Below are 23,957 nucleotides of genomic sequence, written 5' to 3' on the forward strand. Positions count from 1 at the left end.
TAGTTTTTACAGTAGAGAGACACAAATTAGAATAGCTATTGTGCTGGGCTTGGTAATATTGATTTACAGAAAGTTTATAAAGGTACTGGAGTCTGTTCCAGGTATGTATGGTTCATGGTTATGGTTATGGTTATGGTTATGGTTATGCACCCAGTTTGTTAGAGGAGGAGCAGGGGATGAGGCTTTTCAGCCTTTCCTTTCCTTCTTCTCCTTTGAATCTGTTACATCACTTTTGGAGAATGTTGTTTCCCCTGAATGTTAGAGACCACCTTCCTTGTATTTAATCTGGTAAGCTTCTTCGATACAGTCTGCAACTTCTCTAGAATGAGAGCTGAAATTTCTAGAGGGGCTGATGAAACCCCTGACCCAGGAATAAACCCAAGTGTGGGAAATCCTGAGTAGTGTGGAGAAAAGGAGGATATGGGCTAAATCCTGAAGGAATTTTCTGACCCTATAGTCTGGGACTTTCCATGTAAAAGAATTCAGAACCCAGCTAAAGTAGGAAAATACGTGACAGAGAAGTGCCATGATAACTCTAAAAAGAGAAAGATCATTGCAGTAAGCTGGGCCCTGGGATACGCTTATCGCAGGCTGCTAAATACTATAAGGCAGCAGAGAGAGGCAGGGGGGCAGAGAGATAAATCAACAGCTACCCCAGTCACTCAGGCTGCAGCCAACACCTCAGATACTCAGGTTGTAACTAAACCAGATGGTAAGTCTAAGCCACTGGTAGTCGCTGCTAGAAGGAAGCACACCAGCAAAACTGTTCAGCTAATAAATGATTATAATCTAGGGAACGGACCCTCAAAGCAAGCTCCTAATACAAAATCAAAAGTCCTTTCCCCTGAAAGGACTATTAAATCCTTATCCCTGAAAGACCTTCATGGCCTAAAAAAAGATTAGACCCAACGACCTGATAAATCTATAATTAGTTAGTTAGTCCATCTTTAAGACACTGCAGGCTAAGATACAATTTTGAATAGTACTGAAATGAGGCATTTAGAATCCTTGTCACATAATCCCATTATCGACCAAAGAATTATGAAAAGGGCTAACCCTCACATTCTCTGGGCATGGGTCCTGGGAAGTGTAACACAAAGATATCTATATGCAAATAATTTCTGTATGCAACAAACTCAATGGAAGACCATAGAACAAGGGATTCAATACTTGAAAAAAAGAGCAGTGACAGAGATTGTCTTCTCAAATAACCTAACAACTAAGAATCCAGACTTAGTACCATGTACATCTGTGATGCGCCAAAACCTTGTACAACTTAAGCCACCAGAATATGCTTCTGCTTTAGCAATAGTAAAGCAGAATACCAGGGAAGAGACCGTGCTTGATATAGAGAAGAAGCTCTGAGCATATGCAGATGCTGTGCATGGCCCAACACATGCCAAAATCGTAGTTGTGAAAACATGTCTACAAAAATTAGAAGATAGAGGAAAATCGCAAAAATCTCAAGGAAGAGATAAAAGAAAACCTTCTCCAAATCTCAGCAGTACAAATCAAAGGTTCTGATACCCAACGCAAATGTTCCCCAGATAAGGAGAGAAAATACATCCCATGAGCTGAGCTGTAGTTCTTTCTGCATGATTGCAAAAAAACCCATTAAGAAATGGAATGGAAAATCTACTGCTGCTCTAGCACAACAGGTGCATGAATTGAAAGAAGAAAAAACTCAGAAAGAAAGTTCCACCAAAAAGGATCAGCTCCAGTTGCCCGTAGCCAAACTGTCAAGTATAATGATAATGACATGTCCAATCCCCTTAAAGAAACCTCCAAAACATATGCCCAAGAAAACAAGAATAACCAGGCTTAGAGGGGCCCTGCCTCGAGCCAGGTAAAGGCTAAGGAAAATCGTGTTATTTGGACTGCGTGGATTTGTTGGCCTGGCACATGTAAACCACAATAATATGAGGCCTTAGTCAACACTGGTGCCCAGTGCACATTAATCCCATAAAAAAATGTAGGGGCAGAATCTGTTTCTATCGCTAGCGTGACAGAGGGATCACAAGATTTTACTTTAGTGGAAGCTGAGATAAGCCTAACTAGAAATGAATAAAGAAACCATCCTATTGTAACTGGCCCAGAGGCTCCACACATTTTAGGTATAAACTTCCTCCAAAGTAGGTATTTCAAAAACCCAAAAGAACTCAAGTAGGCATTTAAGATAGTGGCTGTAGAAACAAAAGGCATCAAACAATTGAACACCTTGCCTAAACTGTCAAAAAACCCATCTACAGTAGGACTTCTGAAGGGGAAAGAGCAACAAGTACCAATTGCCACTTCAACAATACACTGCGTACAATACAAAATAACTCGAAATTCCCATCCATAAAATAATCTGTGAGCTGGGGAGACAAAGAGTGGTCAACAAAACCTACTCACCCTTCAACAGCCCCATTTGGCCTGTGTGTAAATCCAAAGGAGAATAAAGATTGACTGTAAACTACCGTGCATTAAATGAAGTGACTCCACCACTAAGTGCTGCCATGCCGGACATGTTGGAGCTCCAATACAAGCTAAAATCCAAAGCAGCAAAGTAGTATGTCACTATTGACATCGTCAATGCATTTTTCTCCATTTCTCTGGCAGCAGAGTGCAGGCCTCAGTTTGCCTTCATGTAGAGGGGAGTGCAGCATACCTGGAAAAGACTGCCCCAGGGGTGGAAGCACAGTCCTACCATCTGCCATGGACTGATCCAAATTACACTAAAAAAATAAGGCTCCAAAACATCTGCAACAGATCAATGATCTCATTGTGTAAAGAAACACAGCAGCAGAAATGTTTTAAAAAAGAGAGAAAATCATCCAAATTCTCCTAGAAGCTAGTTTTGCCATCAAGAAGAGCAAAGTTAAGAAACCAACTAATGAAATCCATTTCCTGAGAGTAATGTAGCAAAATAGATGATGTCAAATTCCCACCAATGTCATCAACAAAATTAAAACGACATCTCCACCAACCAACAAAAAGAAAAAACTAACTTTCCTAAGTACCATAGGCTTTTGGAAAATGCATATTCTCAAGTACAGTCAAATTGTAAGCCCTTTTTACCAGGTCACCCGCAAGAAAAACGATTTCCACTGAGATCCTGAGGAGCAACAAGTCTTCGCCCAAATCAAGCAGGAGATCGCTCATGCAGTAGCCCTTGGCCCAGTCAGGACAGGGCTAGATGTAAAGAATGTGCTCTACTCTGTAGCTGGGAGCCATGGTCTATCCTGGAGCAAAAAGTACCTAGTGAAACTAAAGGCCAACCACTAAGATTTTGAAATCAAAGCTACAAAAGGTCTGAAGCCAACTACACCCCAACCTAAAAGAAAATTTTAACAGCCTATAAAAAAATTCAAGCTGCCTCAAAAGTGATTAGTATGAAAACACAACTCCTCCTAGCAGCCTAACTACCAATACTAAAGTGGATATTCAAAGCAAAGATTCCCTCTACCCACCATGCCACCAATGCCACATGAAGAAAGTAGATTGCTCTTATCACACAACAAGCCCCCATATTCATAAACTAAATCACCCTGAGATTTTAGAGGTAATTACAAATTAGCCCAAAAGTAAAAATTTTGGTCTCACAAATGAAGAAAAACAAGAGCAAGTGAAACGTGCTAAAAAAGCCCCACCATACAACCAACTGCCAATAGAAGAAACACACTATGCTCTTTTTACTGATGATTCTTGCCACATTATAGAAATAAACCGGAAATGGAAAGCAACCATATAGAATCCAACATGTCAAGTCTCAGAGGCCACTAAAGAAGAAAGTAAATCAAACCAACTTATGAAACTCAAACCCATTCAACTAGCCCTGAACATTGCCAAAAAAAAAAGTAACCAAAACTCTACCTCTACACTGATTCATGAATGGTAACCAATGCTCTGTAAGAATGGCTAAAAACGTAAAAAAAAGCTAGTTGGCAGCATAAAAGAAAACCAATTTAGACTGCTGAAGAGGGGAAAAACATTGCTACCAGGGTAGGGAGACTACCTGTGAAAGCCTGCCATGTAAATGCCCATATCCCCAAAAGTAAAGCTAATAAAAACCACCAAAATAATAAACAAGTAAATCAGACTGCAAAAATAGAGGTATCAAAAATAGATTTAAATTGGCAACACAAAGGAAAATTGTTCCTATCTCAATGGGCCCATGATGCCTCAGGTTGTAGCTGTCAGAGCCTGGGTTTGGCTCAGAGCTGCCACGAGCCCAGATCAGATGTTCCGTAAAGAACAGCTTTTCCTGGTGTCTCAGGCAGATTTCAGCCACAAGGTACGAGGATGCAAGCAATGCCTATAGTCTAGGCTATCAGCTGTTATTGTGATTTCTGCTCAGCTTGCAAAGTACCTTCTTAGCCAGCAGAGAAAGAGACCGGGAAGAGCCGCAAAGGAAGTTCCACTGAATCTTTATTTCTTCTATGAAGGGGTCCAGGGCAGCAAATCCAATGAGTAGGGTCCTAAGGGGATTTTTGCAGGGTTAGGTTGTCTTGGAAACGGACCAATGGAATAAGGGATTGTGAAATTAGCCAGTTACTAGGGATTTTAGGTTAAAAGGAACCAATTATCTAAGGGATTGAAAATGGACCAGTAGAATTACAGACAGATAAAGCAGGGGTTTGCAGAGGGGTAAAATATTTCTTAGCATTAGTCATTCTAAGTAAGCAACTTCTTATCTAAGGGATTGTCCTCCAGGGAGGGCTCTCTCGGGGGTCTGCTTTTTCTCCAGCAAGGGTCTCTGCTCCCTCCACATCAGGTCATCAGGGTAGAGATGCCACCTATAAGTAGGCACAAAACCAAAGAGTAAATTTAACCATAGATAGTATTTCTCAAGTTATCCATTGCAGAAAAATTCTCATCCTTCTCCTGCTCCTGGGTTTAGCTCAGTTTCAGGAGAGAGTCCTTGGATTTCTGCATGGACGCAGTGAAAGATAAAAGAGGCTCTTCTTCTCGGGACATGTTCCAAGATTTATTCCGGAGGAAATCCGGGGGAAAAAGAGGGCGGATACAGGAAACGTGCAAGTATTCAAACCTCGGGCAGGGGGAGGGGTTGGCTTCTGGTCAACCAGGAAAGGTCAGAGGAAAAGGGGCTACACCATGAGAAAAACCTTAAAGGGGGGTTTTAGGGAAAAACCATTGAGTTACAACATCTCCCCATTTTTTGTTTAACAAGGTTGAAAGAAAGGTATTGGGTTCATTTTGATTCAGAGTGTGAACTTGCCCACCACGTACAGTTTGCGGGAAAGTTAGACTGTTTTAGGTTTTTCAATTCTATATGATTGACTGCTGAGGTAGAAGGGATGAGACCATTAATAGCTTTGAAAATCAAGCAACGTAAGATCCTGAATGCCATTATTACAAGGAAAAGGACAACAAAAAATGGTAAAATTGTTTTAACTATGGAAGTCTACATACCCTGAGAGTCCCCAGCCCTTGAACAGTTCATTGAACCAATCTTCGGATTCTTGCTTCACCTGTCCGATCATGCTGTTAATGTTTTGGAGGGTAGCATGGATGTTAGGAGCTTTCGAGGTCAGGTTCATGCAGCAAAGTCCTTCAAATTCCTGGCACTCATGTCCATGAAGCAGCAGGAGGAAGTCTATAGCAGCACGATTTTGTAGTGTGGCCTGCCTGGTAATTTCCTCGTCTTCTAAAAGAGAGCTGATGGTGGTAGATGTTAAGTTTGCCTGTTTGACTACCCAGCACTCTAGGTGGCCCAATTCACCCAGAGCTTTGGCTGCTGCCACCCACGGAAAGAACAGGGACACAGCAATTCTTTTGGACTTGGCCCAATGAAAAATTTCAGCATCATAGTTTGGGTCCAAATTGTCTGCACTTCTTTTTTGGATTTTATTGGCTGATTTATTTTTGTGCATCCAATCACTAATTGTTTGGTTGGGTGCCAACAGGGACAACTGCCCAAAGGTACATGGCCCTCCTAGTAGCCGAGAAGGGATCCCTGCCCATGCCCAATCCCCACAGATAAAAAACAATCCCTTAGGGAGGCTTTTGGGACTGTATTGAGATGGGTCGTCTGCTGCAACATGGCTTAGGATATCACACCACCTTTTGGCCATGAATTCCTGCCGATATTGCCGTATGATGTGTAACTCTTTGGTGGTAGAGGGTTTTGGGATGGCGATGAAATGAATGCAGTATTGTGCTGGGGAGGAATCAAATATCTCTAACTCTTGGGGTTCCTGAGCTGCTTTGGGCAACTTTGGCAGCCACTGCTGTATGGGGTTCTTAATCATGACAGCTCTCCACTGATGATTTTTGTGTGGTGGTATGCTATGTGACTCGGGAACTTGGTTGGACATATGTGTGCCAAAGCTGGCTGGATATTCTCTAGCCTTCAATGGGATTCCTACCAGGCAGGTGGACACAAGGTCTTTTGTTGCTGCAGAGGATAGACATGTTCTCCTGCTGGAGCATCTGTGCCAGGGTCACCCAGAAGTTTTGACTTGGCTGAGGTATGATCCATGCAGCTGCCAGACTGTTCAGTGTTAATAAGAAGACAACTTGGATGGGATTCATCATGGGGTTGAGTGGGAGGTAGATGTTCTTTACAAGGAAAAACAAACATTTTAAAGCATGTTAGAAGTCTCTGTGTTGACCGGAATGTAGTCCTCTCTGGGAAGATTTTCTTCCCTCTTTCCGGCGGCATCTTCTTTTTGAAGCAACAGCCACTTGCTCCTCGTCCCCTTCAGTTAGAGCAGGATGTTTGGGGGCATACAACATCACCCACTTTTGGGGAATCCACCGAGGGCCTGAGGGAGTGCATACGCACGCATAGCCATGTCCCAAGTTAACGAGCTCATAGGGACCTTTGGTTTCCCAGGTTTCTGGGTCCCTAATCAAAACTGGAGGATGTTGGGATAACTTGAACTGTTTCCCACTGTTAAAGTGACGTACCACAGGTGGACTCATGTTTTCAAATGAACAATTCAGGAAATTGATAGTAAACATGGCTTTGCAGAGCTTCTGCTGTGGAGACATCCACACAGTTGAACTGCTCTGCTTAGCCAGGACCTGCTTGAGCGTCTGATTGGCTCGCTCTACTACACCTTGGCCTGTGGGGGAGTGGGAGGTGCCAGTTTTATGTTCCACTCCCCACTGCTGGGTGAATTCCAGGAACTCCTTGGATATATATGCTGGACCCCTATCAATTTTGATTTCTCTAGGGATGCCCAACACTGAAAAGGCTTGCACTAGGTGTTGTTTGGCATGCACAGCCCTTTCTCCTGCATGGGCAGAGGCATAGACTGCACCTGAATATGTATCAATGCTTACATGAACATATTTGAGGCGACCAAAACTGTGAATGTGTGTGATGTCTGTCTGCCACACTTCACAACTGCCAAGACCTCGGAGGTTAACCCCCACGCCCATTGATGGCATGGTCTGGAGCTGACAGCTGGGACAGGTGGCCACAATGGCTCGAGCCTGACTCCGTGTTAGCTGGAACTGATGCATCAGACCTGGCACATTCCGTTGATATTGCTGGTGGCTCAGCTTTGCCTGTTGGAACATGTCTGGGAGGTGTGCTTGTTCTGCTGGGGTTGCTTGTTCTGCTGGGACAGCAAGAGAGTCTGCCTGTCCATTTCCTTCAGCGATCTCGCGTGGCAAATCGGTGTGTGGCCTCACATGCATCACATAGAACAGATGCTCTCTATTGGAAATTAAATAAATTAGTTTTGAAAGCAACCTGAAAAGCTGCTCATTCTCGATGTCGCTGAGCACTGCCTGCTCCGCCCTGGACACCACCCCTGCCATGCAGGCTGAGTCGGTTACCAAATTAATTGTCTCTGACAACTTCTCAAAAGCTCTCACGACTGCGGCCAGTTCAGCTACCTGGGGCTATCCCTCCACAAACTCAACATCAGCTTCCCAATGCTGAGTCTGGGGATTTCTCCAAGTCATCACCGACTTGTGGGAAACCCCGGATGCATCCGTGAACACTGTGAGAGCTTTGAGTGGTCTCCGACTCCTCTTCTCACGAGGAATGAGGTGGAATTCCTCATTAAACGGTTTGTGAGATGGGGCATGGACTGATATTTGTCCACTGTAGCTGTCCAGAGATAACTGGAAACTGGCATTGCTCTGGAGCAAATGCTCAAACATCTCTTTAGTCAATCTCTCAGGAGAGTTCCTTCCCTCCTCAGAAAGTTGGACTGGGAGGTGAATACATGTGAAGTCACAAACAGCCAGTTCCTACAGTCTCATCCTTGCTTTCCGAATCAGCTGAGCTATCAGCTCTTGTGGCTTAGTGATGGTCTTGGATCTTTGGTGGGAGAGGAAGACCCACTCTATGATTAAGAGTGAATCTCTCTGCCCCTCGATCCATTGGAATATCAAACTGTGCAGGTGTGGCATTTTTCCCAGGACAATGAATTTGAAGGGCAGCTCGGGCTGGTAACGATGAGCTTGCCTCTCGCCTAAAGCCTTCTGTACCTTTTTGATTGCAGCTTTTGCCTCGAGGGTCTGTTCCCTGGGAGAAACCAGCTCTCTCTCCCCCTTCAATAAATTGAAGAGGGGGTCTAGGTCCTCATTAGTGAGGCCTAGCCAGGCCCTGATCCAATTTAAAGACCCACACAAGGAATGGAGGTCTGCTAGGGTTTTAGGATTACAATTGATTTCCAATTTCTGAGGAACAATGGTCCGTGCAGTGATTTCCAGGCCCAGGTATATCCAAGGTGGCATCCTTTGGACTTTGTCCTCCTGCAATTGAAATCCATCAGAGGTTAAAACTTTAACCACTAGGTCAAGTGTGTGTTGTAGTATAGAGTCATCGGGGGCAGACACAAGCACATCATCCATGTAGTGTAACATGATGGCTTCCCTTCTCTAAGCACTCACCGGGGACAGCAATGCGGCCACGTACCACTGACAGATGGAGGGACTACACTTCATTCCCTGTGGCAAAACTCTCCAGTGGTAGTGCTTCATTGGGGCTTCTCGATTGATGGTAGGAACTGAGAAGGTGAACCGTGGGGCATCTTCTGTGTGTAGGGGAATGTGGAAGAAACAGTCCTTGATGTCTAGAACAGCCAATTGCCAATCTCGGGGAAGCATCGTTGGGGAAGGCATCCCAGGTTGGAGTGATCCCATGTCCTCAATCACTTTGTTTATTTCTCAGAGGTCATGAAGCAGCCTCCACTTATCCTTCCCTGGTTTCTTGACCACGAATACTGGGGCATTCCACGCACCTGTGGTCTCTTCTATGTGGCCTTTAGCCAACTGCTCCTCTACAAGCTCCTCAAGTGCCTTAATTTTCTCCTTACTCAATGGCCACTGTGCTACCCATATAGGGGTGTCATCCAACCACGTTAATTTTCCGGTAGGGCGCTCCACAGTGGCCGCCTCTAAAAATCCTGGGGGTTCTTTGAGATAATAATTTTGACTCCCCACTGGGACATGGTATCTCTCCCCCATAGGGGGCACTTGTAATCAGTAACAAACAGACAGACACTAGCCAATTTTCCATCCGCCCCCTCAATTTGCACGATGCTTTTTGATATCTTTGCCAATTTGACCCCTCCTACACCTTGGATTTTGCTAGCCACCGGTTGTAATTCCCAATGTGATGGCCACATCCTGTCAGGTATGATAGTCACATCAGCCCCTGTGTCCAATATCCCTTCCACATGGAGGTGGTCTGATCCACGGGTTAGATTGCATGCCAAAGAGGGCTTGTCCTCACCCACCACTTCTGCCCAGTAGACTTCAGATGATTTTCCATCTACTGGGACCTCCACTTGAATGGGAATGGCCTGGGTGAGGATTTGCCCCTTGACCAAGTAATATGGTGGTTGTGAGCAATGAGCCAGGAGAATGAGGTGAGTTATGTCTCCCTTGATGGTCATGGGAGCCACCTCAATCTCCAAGGGTGTGTGTGTTGTATCCCCGACGACAAAATACTCACTGTCCAATCCCATGTGGTTTATCGTCATGTTGTCCTGGGGTACAATGCAAAAATGTGTATTCTATCACCATCTGTTAAAATGTGGGAGGGGTGGTGATCCTTATCTCTGTGGGAGATATCCTCTGCTGATGTGCCATCTGATAAGATCGGGGGATGATCATCGTTATCTTTTCACAACCCATCCTTCCTCCAGAAGATATATTCTGTTAATGGGCCATTAAGTCCTATTGTGTGACTGATAAGATTACATCATCCCATTGGGAGATGCCCCAACCAGGGGCAGGAGCCAAGCCTTTCCTACCTAGATAAAAAACTGGGGTTTGGGACCCGAGGGCAGACCTTTCTACTGGATCCCAGAGGAAAGTCGGACCTTTTCCACATCATCACTGGACCTTCGGAGGAAAACTGCACCTTCTACAGGAGCACTGCTTCAACAGAACCACCTCCGTCATCCAGGAGGACTGCAGCCACCATTTATACGGACTGCTACCAACACCCTGACTGACAGGGTGTCAGGTTGTATTTCTGACTGTGTTGGTGGTTGTTTCTTTTATATTATTGCATGTATTTTATTTTTTCTCTTTTCTCCTATTAAATTGTATTACTGACTTGGAGTCTCGCACTGGTTTTACTTTCAAACCAACACAGGCATCAATGCTAAAAACTAACTGGTGGGATAATTTATTTGGAATAGAATGGTGGAAAAAGCTAGGCTTCTTCCTTTTATGTGGAACAGCTGGTTTATTATTTGTTTCTTGCCTGATTCCCTGTTTTATTTGGCTAATCACTAGCATAGTCCAAGGTATGCAAGTAATAGCAATGCCTATGGACCCAAAATTGGCTACACCTGGAACTGCACAAAAGATAATGGTGTTAAAGAAACTAAACAATATGGAAGACTCCTTTGAAGAGGCAAAATTGATTTATGAAAAAAATGAGTGAATAATGAAAATAAATAACCAAGAATTATTGCTCAAGCTATATGGTTTATGAAAAAGAAGAGGAGGGATTGTGATAAACATATTATAGTTTTGCTTTCGCAAATATTAAAGTGGATGCTATGTGTTGTGCATTATAATATAATGTTAAATTTTTCAGAAGTAGCTATAGCTGTGAAATAATAACTAATGCTTTTATTTTTGTAGCTAACTGGCAATAATTAAAATAACTCAGACATATTTGTTAAGTAGCTGATGTTGATTTAGAGTACTTGTGGTTAACTTGCAATGACTGAAATAACTAAACCATCTGCATGGTCAGATAACATTTGAGGAATGGGCTTGATGAGGACCCCTGCTATTGACACTTTGACTATCAAAAACTGTCATCTGCTGAAACCATGGAACAGGGGGCTGTTTTGAGGAGGTGACACACGACCCTCAAAACCACATCCGACATTATTGCACATGCTCTAAAAAGGTGGATCAGAGGAGGGGCCATTCTAAAAAGTTCCTGGAACATGCAAATTAGTTAGAAGAAATGTTTGAATATGTATAATCCTTATGAATATGTATTTGATTGATGCAATAAAAAAGGTATATAAGACGAGTTGCTATGGTTAGCTGGGGTGCTTCTGGCTATGGCACCCAGTGCTGTTACTTTTACTTTATTGATTTTTGTCCCCTATTGTCCTTTATTAAATTTTTTAAAATTCAGCTGAGGAGTGGGCTTCATTCTCACATCAAATAATCACAAATGATGATGAGTTCTAAAACTTTTTTCTTTAAAATTTTGAGTTTTCTCACCTCCTACCAAGCTCGTTGGAACTAAGAATTTTATAAAATGTGTAAATATCCCTATGTGCATTTTTATTTCCAGCCAGTACTTTTGGACAGTGTGGCAGGACCTTTCACCCCCTGATACAGCAAAACCTTATCTCCCCACCACATATGGCTAAAATCAGACCAGAATGGTTTGTCATGTGATGAATTATCTCGGCTGAGAACCTCCTTATCCAGCAATACACATCCTGACTTGAATGGTGAGAAAGGAAAAACTAAAATTAGTGACTGCAGAACACAAGCACTTTTACAACTATAAAAGACCACTATGATTTTCATGAAATCAGGAATCTCTTATACACTGAGTGTGTAGAGAGTTCTCCTTGATGATGATGTTCACATCAAGTTACTTCCCCAGGGGATTGAGAGAAATTAAGGAGATTCTCTGCACACCTCTATCATTCGTTGCTAAGTGACATTGACTCCTAATCTATACTATTTCTTCACTAGCTGTAACATAAGGTACCTCTATAATCATGCACTCTATCTACTAGTAGTTCTCTTTGTGTTATCCTGTGTAGTAAGTCTGTCTAAGTCTTATGTCTGTTTTCTTTGGTCTATTCCATAAATAATTAATGTTGTAATAGGCCTGATGGGTCATTATTAAGAACTTGTGAGCAAGAGTGGTTTTGGGGTGCTGGCCACCTCAATAAAGCTGCTGTCTACTGCCAGAGGCCTGAGCAGAGGCAGGGACTTGTCCAAGCTCTCCCCTCTCCATTCGTAACAGACAGCAAATAAAAAGAACAGATGAGTAATCCAAAACATGGAGAATTTAGTATTACATGAATCTGATCTGTTGTTTTCTATGTAGATTAAGTGATACTGTTCAGAACTTCAGGGATGCATCAGATGGGAGATGTTCAAGGCTGATGTTGAATTTGAAAATACATCTCCATATAAAACTCTTCAGAATAAAAAAATTCTCATGAATGTGAAACAAATGAATTTTCTCAAGGAATTGCACTTTCTTTGCCTGTGCTCAAAGAACACATTTAATCTAAGCAGGAAGCACAAATCCATTGAATTTCTTCTCCACATATGTATTTCTGGCTTATAGCCATTTAATGCAATTCAGCTTCTGTATTATTTCTGTACTAGCAGAAACCCTTACAAGAGAAATAAGTAAAATAGAGAGAGAAGGCTGTTGTCCAAATAGTGGATAATTTTTCAGTCTGTACTTCTATACTTATGAAGTCAAAATAAGAAACAGACGATTTCCTGTATGATTTCTCAAAACTAACTGTAGTGACAGACTTGGGTTATTTCCAACAATTTTGTAGTCCTCTATAATTGGGTAGAGTACTGCAAATAAAGGAAAGGTAAAAAAAAATGCAGAAGATAATTTGGAGGAAGGGTAAAAAGGAAGTGCTTTGAAAATGAACTGACAAAAAAAAGCGAGGGGCTTTACATCCTAACCTGGAAGTCAAAGCCATGTGAAATGGTTTAGTGCTCAAAACTACAGCTTCCAAAAGACAGGCTACCTTAAAAACACAGAAGTAGGATTCTGTTTAATAGTCAGTTCCATGGGGAGGTGGAAATCAGGTAAATCACTGTTCTAGCTTTTAGGAACTAGGATAGTTTTTTTCAAAACAAAAGCATGAGCCTTTCAACACAGCTTCACTAAATAAAGTTATGGAGAAAAAGTTTTTTGAAGTCAAAGCAATTGTTTTAAATAGTCACTGAAATAAAGACTTACCATTCTGTTTTTGAATTTGTGATGTTGATAATTCAGAGATGTTTTCATTATTGCTGAACAGCACTTACACAGACCCAAGGCCTTTTCTGCTCCTTCTATAGCCACACTGGGGAGGGGACTAGGAGTGCATGGGAGGTTGGGAGGGGACACAGCTGGGACAGGTGACTCCAACTAACCAAAGGGATATTGCAGACTATGTGATGTCATGCTTCGTGTATAAAGTGGGGGGAAGAAGGAGAAAGGGGGGACATTTGGAGTGATGGTGTTCGCCTTCCCAAGTCATCGTTCCACAGGATGGGGCCCTGCTCTCCTGGAGGTGGCTGAACACCTGCCTGCCCTTGGAAAGGGCTCAATGAATTATTTGTTTTGCTTTGCTTGTGTGTGTGGCTTTTGCTTTCCTTGTTAAACTGTCTTTCAACCCATGAGTTTTCTCACTTTTACCCTTCTGATTTTCTCCCTATTACACCCAAGGGAGAGTGAGTGAGCATCCATTTGGTGCTTAGTTAAACCATGACAGTGTGGCTCTTCATTGAGTGGAAGAAAATTTGTGCTTTGGGTTTTCACTATTTCTATCTATCACATGAGACTTCGGAGTGCTGGGCACATAACAAGAGGATTAGGTGTTTGAGTTCAACTCCATTAATATGTCTGTGGCTCAGAGTTAAAATGTTTTATCTTTACAGTAAAGATCTATTGAACTGATCCATTCATTACTGTAGAGCATTAGCACCTGCATTTAGGCAGAACATCCTTCTGTTAAACAGCACCAGATGAGTCAGACCCAATCACAATTTTCTTTTTTGCCATGAGCCACAAATACATTTAAGAACTATTTCAGTCTTAAAAGGTACTTTGTGTTAGAGCTAATGTTTAGCCCAATCCAATTATTTCAGTGACAATATTCTCACTGGTGACACAACAGCAAAACAAAGGCTCCAGTTTGATTTAAATTTTAAATAGCTTTTTAATGGCCACACCTCACTAAAATACTTATGCGAAATATTGTCCATGCCTACCTTTATACATGTTGGGAGCCGTTAATATAAGCAATAGAGAACTTAAAAAAAATACAGAAGGGCATACTGAATCATTTAGAAAAATACTTATTTGTAATTAAAGTTTTGTCATAAAAAATTGTGATTTTTTAATAGCTGCAGATAATGAAAATAATAATTATTCTGCAATTTTACAGCACTGAAGTGGAAGATTTAAGGTAATAATTATTATTTATTTAGATTATAGAATTGTCTATCTTTTCTTAAAGAGTACAATATGGTTATCATTAATTCTAAAAGCTTGAAAATATCCCTTTGTTAGGTAAGCTATTGCAACAAGTTTCCATGTACAGAACTTGTACTCAAAGACAAAAAAACCAATAATCATTATAGTTATGTATGTAAAAATCTATAGCCATACAGTGAAAAAAAATATTATAAGACTATGTAACACAAAGGAGTAAAATGTTGTTGTGTCATTTACTGCAATGCAGTACTTTTATTGAAAACTTTTTTTTTAATGTTAAAAACCCCCTAATCTTGGTACATGCTGTCGTCAATAATGTAGTTCATGTTGGTAAAACCCATGACTGCTACTCAGAGACTGAGCACTGCATAGATTACAGCTGCAGCCTTGGGCTTTCTATTTCAAATCTCTGAAAACAATCAGCCCATGTTATACATAGCTAACAGGAATTTGTTTCCCAAAAATGAACTGTGCTATCTTTTTTTTTCCACAGCAAGTAATCGGAATGCTTATGATAGGCAAAACAAAGCTAGATATTACTCTGGGTAGTATAGAAGGGGAAAATTCAACTCTTAACTAGTGAAAATCTTATTAAATAATCTATAATTAATTTTATAATTTTATATTATTTAGTATAGCTAACAGATACTATCAAGGAGCATGTATGCCCTTTGACATGTTACACAATATAGTAATGGTCCAAATCCTCTCAAATGACAGTTTTAGGCTTCAGGTGTCTATTGTTTAATTATAATTTATTTCTGATAATTTTATCCTAATAATACCAAAATATTTGAAATAAAAAACCACTCTTTGCTATTGGGAAAGTCAAATGACCAGGAAACAAATTGTTTATGAACAAGGAAACATTTGTATTATCTATTAAAAATAAGATTCTGTGATATAAATAGCATCAGAAATGTCTATCAGACTAGTGACAACTTCATTTTAGACTGCATCTGTTTGAAATTCTTTTTCTTAATCATTCAGTAGTTTCCTTGTGAAGTATTTTTAACTCTTTCTACTAGTAATGTGACATATCATACAACATATTCTCAAAGTATGAAACTCCCACTATAAAAGCTGCTCCTGGCCCTGAGAAATACAGTATTTCATCGTTTGGTACAAAAATGTCCTGCTTCCAGAACTGCAGGGGTGACTTCTGCTTTTTCTGCTTCTCCCTACTTTAACAACACCCATCTTAGCATAAGATGTGGCTTTTTGCATGGTGAAGAAAACACCATTAACTGTGAAAACAAAAAGGTGAGAAAATATTTCTGTTTAGAAAAATTCCAGTGGTGAAACAGTAAAAAGGCATTTACCATGGGAACAATTACTAACTAGATTCTGAGGAGTTATTAATCAATTCTGTTTAATGCTTTTTCTGTACATGAGAATATTTTGGAATACTGATACTATTCCTCACAAATTGAATAATGTATTAGAACTCCGCAAGCTAGTTTCATAAAAACAGCCTCCTACCACAAATTAAATTCATAACAGAAAATAAACATAAGAGAAAGATTTACTTAATAAGGAACAACTGTTTTAGATAAAAATGTTTGAAAACACAGCAGGGTTTACATGTCCCTAAAAAGTTCAGTTGTTTTAGATCGTTTTCTGTTTGCAAATCTGCTGGTTTTGTTACTCTCTAGAAAGGCAAACTGCTTTTGAAAGGCTTGTGGCAACATAGTCAAACCAAATGCTTCTGAAAGCTTTCAATAGTACTTTTTCAATTTACAAAATGTGAAAACATCTTTTAGTTAGTAAAAAAAATAGGCTAATATACAAACATTTTTTAAAAAATTCATTTGTGAAGGAATGTAGCATAATTGCCCAGACTCATACCCATTCACTCCTCAGATACTGGTAGCGAGCTCCTCTTGACACAAGCCTCTCTATAGTAACTCAGAGAAATGCGTACATGGCCAGTTAGCCCAAGGAAAATAGTCTTTCCCCAAATTTAAACTATCACAAATTACCACTTGGATAGCATTAGAAAGAAATTGAAGCACACAAGGAATAAACTATATTTTCTTTTTATATCCAAATGTAGTCTTGAAAATGTGTTTGGCATAGTGCTAAATCATATAGTTAATACTAAATACTGCAGGATACAATAAACCCCTGGAGTTGTGTTTACACCCTTTAAGGGATAAAAATAAAAAGATATCAGTTATTCAGAAAGCCTATAAAACTGTATAAACAATATTTTATGTCTTGTTTTAAAAACCACTAATATAGTAAATTTTACATAAAAGACTGTAAAATAATATAAATGGATTTAAACAGATCTTTACAATAAGAAATTCAAATGGAAACAGACAAGTAACAAAGAGAAGTAAAAAATTTATTGCAGTATTCATTCCACCAGATTTGCTGGGGATCCCTTTTCTTGTATTATTTCAGGGTGACCTAGTACATCAAAATCTACATTTACAAAAACTCCTCCTGCAGATAGGTCATAGATACTGCATGCTTTTTTGTTTTTTTTTTTTTCTTCAACAGAAAAAATTATATAGCCAGGAGATTCTGCCACTTTACAGCCTGTAAAAACAATGCTTCCCTGGAAACTGGGCTACGCTAAAGAAAGCCATCCGCTGCTAGGTTAAACTCCAAGAACACTTTATTAAGAACATTAACAGACTAATTTTCAACATTCACTTGTTTATTTTTTTTAACAGAAAGATTTTTTTCAAGGTATAAACAATTTTTAAACTATAATACAGTGGGAGTAAAAATGAACTGAGAAGTTTCTGCTGCACAACAGCGAAGGAAGCTCCCACATAAATGTTTACCAAATATTTCCTTCTTTTTTCCTGCGTCCCAGGTTCCATTCTTACTCTTCATTTAACTGATTTTTTTTTTTTTGCCAGAAGGTTGATATCTCAAGTTTTTCTGTTATTTCAATTCCTGTAAATTTGGCTGTGTGTACAAATTCATTAGCTGGAAGTTCCATCCTTGGCAGCATACAGCGATCGCAAATTTTGAACAACTTTATTAGTCAGCTTATTAGCACTCGTTAGAGCAATTTTTTTGTAAATAATGTCTGACTCTTTAATAGTGTCTACCCAAGGCACCAGTTTGCGGCCATCACGGCGCTTAGCCTCAGTCCAGGAGCCACTGTAGGAGCCTGCCATCCACTGAACACTGAAGCCATTGCTGGTTTTCTGTACTACTCTTGCAATTTGCGGTCGGTCTTTGTACTTTGGACAGCAAATAGCGATGACATCCATGACATCAACACTTTCATTCATCTGTGCTGCCAACTCTGTAGAGTCTGAATTTCGTTTTGACCTTCTCAATGACTAAAACATTGGGGGGAAAAAAGACCAAGTGTTACACAAAAGAACTTTAGTGAAATTATTGCTTTTATTGCTTTTAATCCCTTGACGCCGGGAGTTGGGATTCCCCGGCACACATTCCATTGCCGGCAATGAGACGCACCGCGACCGCCAGCGCCAAGGGGTTAACATATCCTTGTAAAACCACATACTCTTAATTTGTACCCGTGTCTTTATCTCTTATTGATATATAAAATTATATATACACACGAATCATAAAGCTACATAAAAACTTGGCAACAATAAAAAGGATAACACACAGTACATTCCAAAGGAAAATTAATAAATTTTTATATGGGATAAATCTCATTTTCTAGTTTGTGTTTTTTTATTGTCTTTTCTGTTAAACTTTCTACAAAAGTTGTATAAATGGTTAAGTAGAGAATCTCTATCTACAAAATGCTTTCTTTCATGTTGATTACATTACTTGGTGTACATTTAATATAATAGACTGACATTTATAATCACATAAAAATAATTTTACGTAATACGCTGTGAAATACGTTGACTCCTCCTCCGCCTCACCCCTGAAGTGCCTCCTCCTCTATCCTCCCCATCACTTTCATCATCCTCTGTCTCAGCTGCATTGTTTTTAGGACTGCCTCCTCCAAGAAGCGAGGTAATTGCTTTGTTCCGAGCATTTGTGCTAGCTGACACCTCTCCATCTTCTTCCTCTTCATCAGGATCCAAATGTTCCATAAGGAGCTTGAACTATTAAATAAACCCCCCCAAAAACCAGATCAGTTTACATTCAAACTTTAACAACAGACATTCATATCACACTACATTAAATAAAAAAACAAATGAAAAGGTAAAGAAACAGTGTAAAACAAATGGCAGAAAACTTCAAACTTCAATAGCTTGTGTTCTATTCTACAAACATTTTACTTTCATTTTCTAGTAGATATGTAAAAGCTTTCTTCCTGTGTTTCCAAAATTGCAAGTTTTCTCCAGTTAATATTTTAAAGAATTGGAAAAGAAAAAAAGGGTAAATACACAAGACCTAGTCTCTGTTCCTATGACAGAAACAGGGATAAAGTGAACAAGTTATATGGTAGAGTTATACAAGATGGATACCAGAAATTAGAAAATACTCTGCAAAGATGAATATCCTTCAGTTGAAATTAATTTTTATTGTGTTTAAATTTATTAGAATACTTTGAAAGATAATACTGCTAAACATCCTGAAAGGAAATTGTGAGTTATGTATCAAGCACAAAGATTACCAGAAACTTAACATTTTGAAATGTTCATCCAATACACCAGCATCTACTTTCAAATTTACGCTGTGTTACCTAGTTTGAAAGGATTTCAGTTTTTCTGCAAAGCAACTTTACTTACATCTAAGTACTGTTTTACTATACTCCTTTTCACTTCTTCAGTGATCTTGGAATTAGCCATATCACTCCGCAGAAAATCCAGAGTTTGTTTTGGATGGAAATGCACTCCTGTCTTCCTGTTTATAGCCTTATCATACACTTTTGCAGATTCAGATGGAGAATATTTCTGAATTTTACTGTTTAAAGGGAACAAAAGTGAAGAAAGAGCTTTTAATGAAAGTCCAAAACAATTTCAAGGAAAAGCTTTTAAAAATATTCAATATAAGTAGTTATATTTTAACCATTACATATATAATAGACATCCTGGTAAGAAATGAAATCATTACTTTTTCTAAGCCAGTTTCATTGCATTCAACCTATTCTAGTTATGTTTTTCTCTGATAAAAATCTATTGCAATTAACAATCAACTAAACACCCCCCTCCAACTTCTTCCAAACTTGATCCTTACAAAAAACTCACTAGATAACAAGATGGACTATTGTCTAAATATCCTTACCTATCAGAGAATCCACAGAGGTTCTTTAAATGCTGTTTCAACATCAAAAGTAATAATATGCCTTGGGAGACATTTGCAAATTCAATTAAAGGAGCTGAATTTTCTGGTAAACATTTCATCACGGCATTTATATCATTTTCTTCATCAGAATCTGAATCAGAGTTTACTCGTTTCCGTATCCTCCGAGGCTTAGAAGCTTCCTCCTCACTTTTGCTCTCACTACCACTGTTACTGTCACTCTCAGTCTCCTCATCTGATGAAGGTTTTCCTTCCTTTTTTTTGTCTTTCACCATAGACTGCGAGACAGAGAAGTTAACACACATTCCAAAATTAGGGTAAGTAGCATCAGGTACATTTCTAAATCTTAAAAAAAAATCATTATTGATTTAAAATAGGAAAAATTCCCTGAACAATGTTATTAATTCATAATTTGATATTCATAACTTTATATTCAAAGATTAAAATTATTTATGACAAAATAGATGCTGAATTATAACTCAAGGTCCCTGAAAAATTGATCCAAAGTCCACTTTTTTTGCAAGGTGGTTACAGAAAGAACTGAAGCAAGAAGTACTCCACTGGCATGTTATTCTTAGAAAGACTTCACAAGTTTGTTATCGGAGACAGTAAAATGAAGTAAAAGCCAAATACAATAAATCAGGAAGAAAATTTCATTTTTCTTTCACCTGAATATAATTTTTGCATTTTACATATATTTCCATGTGTACCTTGGTACAAACTAGTCCAAGCTGGTTTTAATCCTTGTCTCTGTTAAAATCCTATGACACTAATTACACTGCTGACCAGAGAGCCCCTAAAATCAGCATATACAGTGTTAATAATCAGTTCCACTACTTGTAGAGCTAGAGAATTTCATACCTGCATTATTACTGCACATAGTACACTCTTTCATAACACAGAACTTAAGATGTTCCAAGCAGGATCTCATCCTCTACATTCTGGTCCCCCACCTAAAGAATGTGCTGCCTCTTTCTAGCAGATTAAAAATTGACTTTGGTAGGGTGAGAATTCAAAGCAGTGTACTTTCCAGGTATCAACTCTGACTTGTACTTACTAGTCAGATTGGAAATTCTAGAAATGGGTTTGTTTTCTGACAGTTTGGACCTTCTACTGTTAAAGTTATCCAGGAAATGAAGACACTAAAGTCTTTAAGAATCACAGAATGGGTCAGGTTAGAAAGGACCACAGTGGGTCATCTGGTCCCACCTCCCTGTTCCAGCAGGGTCATCCCAGAGCACATGGCACAGGGTTGTGTCCAGATGGGTCTGGAATATCTCCAGCAAGGGAGATTCCACACCCTCTCTGGGCAATCTGTTCCAGTGCTCGCTCACTGCACAGTAAAGAAGTTCTTCCTCATGTCCAGGTGGAACCTCCTGGGCATCAGTTCCTGCCCATTCCTCTTGTCCCATTGCTGGGCCCCACTGAGCTGAGCCTGGTCCATTTTCTGACCCCTCCCTGCAGACGCTGACAGACATTGATAAGGTCCCCTCTCAGCTGTCTCCTCTCGAGGCTGAACAGACCCAACTCCCTCAGCCTTTCCTCATAAGAGAGCTGCTCCAGTCCCTTAATCATCCTCACAGCCTCTGCTGGACCCGCTCCAGGAGCCCCATGTCTCTCCTGTCCTAAGCAGCCCAAAACTGGACATAGCACAAGAAACAAAGACCTTTTTCTTACAGGACTGTGTATTGCCATAGCAACAGATACTATACCATTATTTGGGTTCTTATATGCTACCTTAAGAAAAGACATATTACACACTCTTTTCTTACAATAAATAATGTATTTAAAATCTCCTAGGCGACACATATGGAACTGCCATCAGCTACTTGACAACAAAAGAAAAAGTAAATGGAATTTTGTTATTAAAATTATGCATGCAATTAATATTAATTCCAATTAATTCAGTAATATTAGGGAATTATATTGATTTAATATTAATATCTCGAAAATTGTCATTCTTTTTTAATAACATAAGCAGCAATATAAGGAAAGTTTTTAACTAGTGTCTACCAGATACAGGTCAGAAAAGAAAGGGTTGTTTGTTTTTTAACTACCAGTTACAAACTAACAATACTGGTCCATATCATAATAATGGTACTATATTCATTGAAAAATGGACCAAATTATATAGGCGCTTATGCTGTCACCATAATAAATATACTAAAATATAAATGCACATACCTCTTTAAATGACTGTAGTAGGTTGCTACCAGAAACTGATAGTGTAATGTCTATATGATGCATTATAAACAGTGGCTCTTCCTGTGTTTGATAAGGAAAACAGGCTAGATTGTCTGCTATGTACAAGAGCATATTCACCTCTGTTTTCTGGAAGTTAAAAAGAAATACATATAAATATACATACAAATATCTTATTATACACTTATCCTGTGTTCCTAACAGTTTAAAACGAAAAATGATCACAAATTTTATTCTACATTCCCCCCAAACACACTCCAAACAACATATATATATGTGCAAAATTTAGTTATACCTAAAGACACATTATTCCTAAACAACTCAAACTGAGTACAGAAAGGTACTGAATGATGCAAAAGTGACTAATGCATTCTATTAGGTAAATACCTTATATTATAAAGCAAAACAAAGTACCTTAAGGAAATAAAGCTATCAATAATTATGTCATAAAAATATATTGCAAAAGGAAAATTTAAGCTTGTAATGGTATATTTTATTTTCTTTATAAGTGAATGAAATGTGGTGCTTACTGCAGTATCATCAAAGAGGTTGAGTAAGGAAATTAGAAATGCTCGTCTGTGTTGACGGTTCCCTCGAATCATGGAGTATAGGTGTGAACACAATGCATTGGATGATTCATCATGTCTAAAACCTCTCACAGGATCCTGTGGGCAGGTATTGATTGCCTGTTGTACCTGGTAAGACATCTTCATACCAGCCACTGCTTTCATCTGAAATGGAAAAGTACTTATTTTTATTTAAATCATTGCTTTCATGCAGTACCACTGAAAGTGGAAATGAAACAAATGCCTGTCAACAGCAACTTTTAGCTATTTTTAAATCTTTCTTCCCTTTAAGTGGTTTCTCATCTGAAGTTTAAATTTTATAGACGCACTGAGGTGCACTACTGCCTTTTGAGTAAGCATACAGATTAAAACAGAATTTGTGGTAGAGACCAAAATGTATTGTGAACTGCTTTCAAAATAACTTCTATGTTAGAAACATATAGATGATCTGTTTACCGACTACAGCCAGGTACCCAAATTTAAACAATTTTCAAGAATCATAGATTCATAGAATATCCTGAATTGGAAGAGACTCACAAGGATCATCAAGTCCACCTCCTGGCCCTGCACAGGACACCCCAACAATCCCACACTGTGCCTGAGAGTTTGTCCAAACAGTTCTTGAGCTCTGGTAGCGTTGGGGTCATGACCACTGCTCTGGGGAGTCTGTTCAGTTCCTGACCACCCTCTGGGTAAAGAACCTTTTCCTACTATCCAACCCAACCCTCCCCTGACACAGCTCCAGCTGGGGGGTCCTGTCACTGGTCACCACAGGGAAGAGATACAGTGTTTGCCCCTCCTCTTCCCTTCATGAGGAAGTTGTATACTGCAATGAGGTTTCCCCTCAGTCTCCTCCAGCTAAACAGACCAAGTGCCCTCAGCTGCTCCTCATAAGGCTTCCCCTCAAGGCCCTTCACCATCCTTGTGCCCTCCTTTGGATGGTCTCTAATAGCTTTATATCCTTATATTGTGGTGATCAAAACTGCCCCCAGGACTTAAGATAAGGCTCCCCAGTGCAGAGCAGGGTGGGACAATCTCCTCCCTCCGCCAGCTGGTGATGCTGTGCCTGATGCGCCCCAAGGACATGGCTGGCCCTTCTGGCTGCCAGGGCACTGCTGACTCATATTCACCTTGTCATCAACCAGGACCCTCAGGTCCCTTCCCACAGCTGCTCTCCAGCCTCTCATTCCCCAGTCTGTCTGTACATCCAGGGTTGGCTCGTCCCAGGAAAAGAATCTGGCACTTGCCCTTGTTAAACTTCATATGGTTGGTGATTGCCCAGTCCTCTAATTGGTTGAAATCTCTCTGCAGGGCCTCCCTGCCTTCGAGGAAGTCAACAGCTCTTC

At 39.8% G+C, this 23,957-nt stretch overlaps 2 protein-coding genes across 6 annotated transcripts in view; both read right to left on the reverse strand.

Moving 5' to 3' along the window:
* Positions 1 to 4,410: 4,410 nt before the first annotated feature.
* LOC148220020 (uncharacterized) lies at positions 4,411 to 6,798 on the reverse strand. The gene is made up of 2 exons (XM_088155633.1): positions 5,416 to 6,798; positions 4,411 to 4,778 (listed from the first exon to the last, which is right to left on the reverse strand). The coding sequence occupies exons 1-2, from the start codon at positions 6,318 to 6,320 to the stop codon at positions 4,673 to 4,675; spliced, it is 1,011 nt and encodes a 336-aa protein (XP_088011759.1). The 5' UTR covers positions 6,321 to 6,798; the 3' UTR covers positions 4,411 to 4,672.
* A 10,175-nt stretch (positions 6,799 to 16,973) lies between these two features.
* LOC148220021 (nipped-B-like protein) overlaps positions 16,974 to 23,957 on the reverse strand; it is a 167,515-nt gene continuing 160,531 nt past the window's right edge. For 4 of the 5 annotated variants that reach the window (XM_088155481.1, XM_088155479.1, XM_088155480.1 and 1 more), the window contains 6 exons: positions 22,576 to 22,776; positions 22,028 to 22,174; positions 19,826 to 20,121; positions 19,330 to 19,504; positions 18,514 to 18,699; positions 16,974 to 17,952 (listed from right to left, as the gene is read on the reverse strand). In XM_088155481.1, the coding sequence (XP_088011607.1) occupies positions 17,587 to 17,952; positions 18,514 to 18,699; positions 19,330 to 19,504; positions 19,826 to 20,121; positions 22,028 to 22,174; positions 22,576 to 22,776 (1,371 nt within the window). In that variant the 3' untranslated portion in view covers positions 16,974 to 17,586. Of the gene's footprint in view, positions 17,953 to 18,472; positions 18,700 to 19,329; positions 19,505 to 19,825; positions 20,122 to 22,027; positions 22,175 to 22,575; positions 22,777 to 23,957 lie in introns of all 5 variants that reach the window. The other variant, XM_088155483.1, reaches the window with a different exon arrangement.

Source organism: Sturnus vulgaris, chromosome W (genome assembly GCF_052056855.1).
Source record: "Sturnus vulgaris isolate bStuVul1 chromosome W, bStuVul1.hap1, whole genome shotgun sequence".
Classification (NCBI taxonomy): Eukaryota; Metazoa; Chordata; class Aves; order Passeriformes; family Sturnidae; genus Sturnus; species Sturnus vulgaris.

Bases quoted from the DNA above. Each gene is read 5' to 3' on its own strand.
- LOC148220020 (XM_088155633.1), bottom strand. From the start codon at position 6,320: ATGTCCAACCAAGTTCCCGAGTCACATAGCATACCACCACACAAAAAT. The intron at 4,779-5,415 runs GTATGTAGACTT...GCCTACTTATAG, and splicing joins AAGGGCTGGGGACTCTCAGG to GTGGCATCTCTACCCTGATG.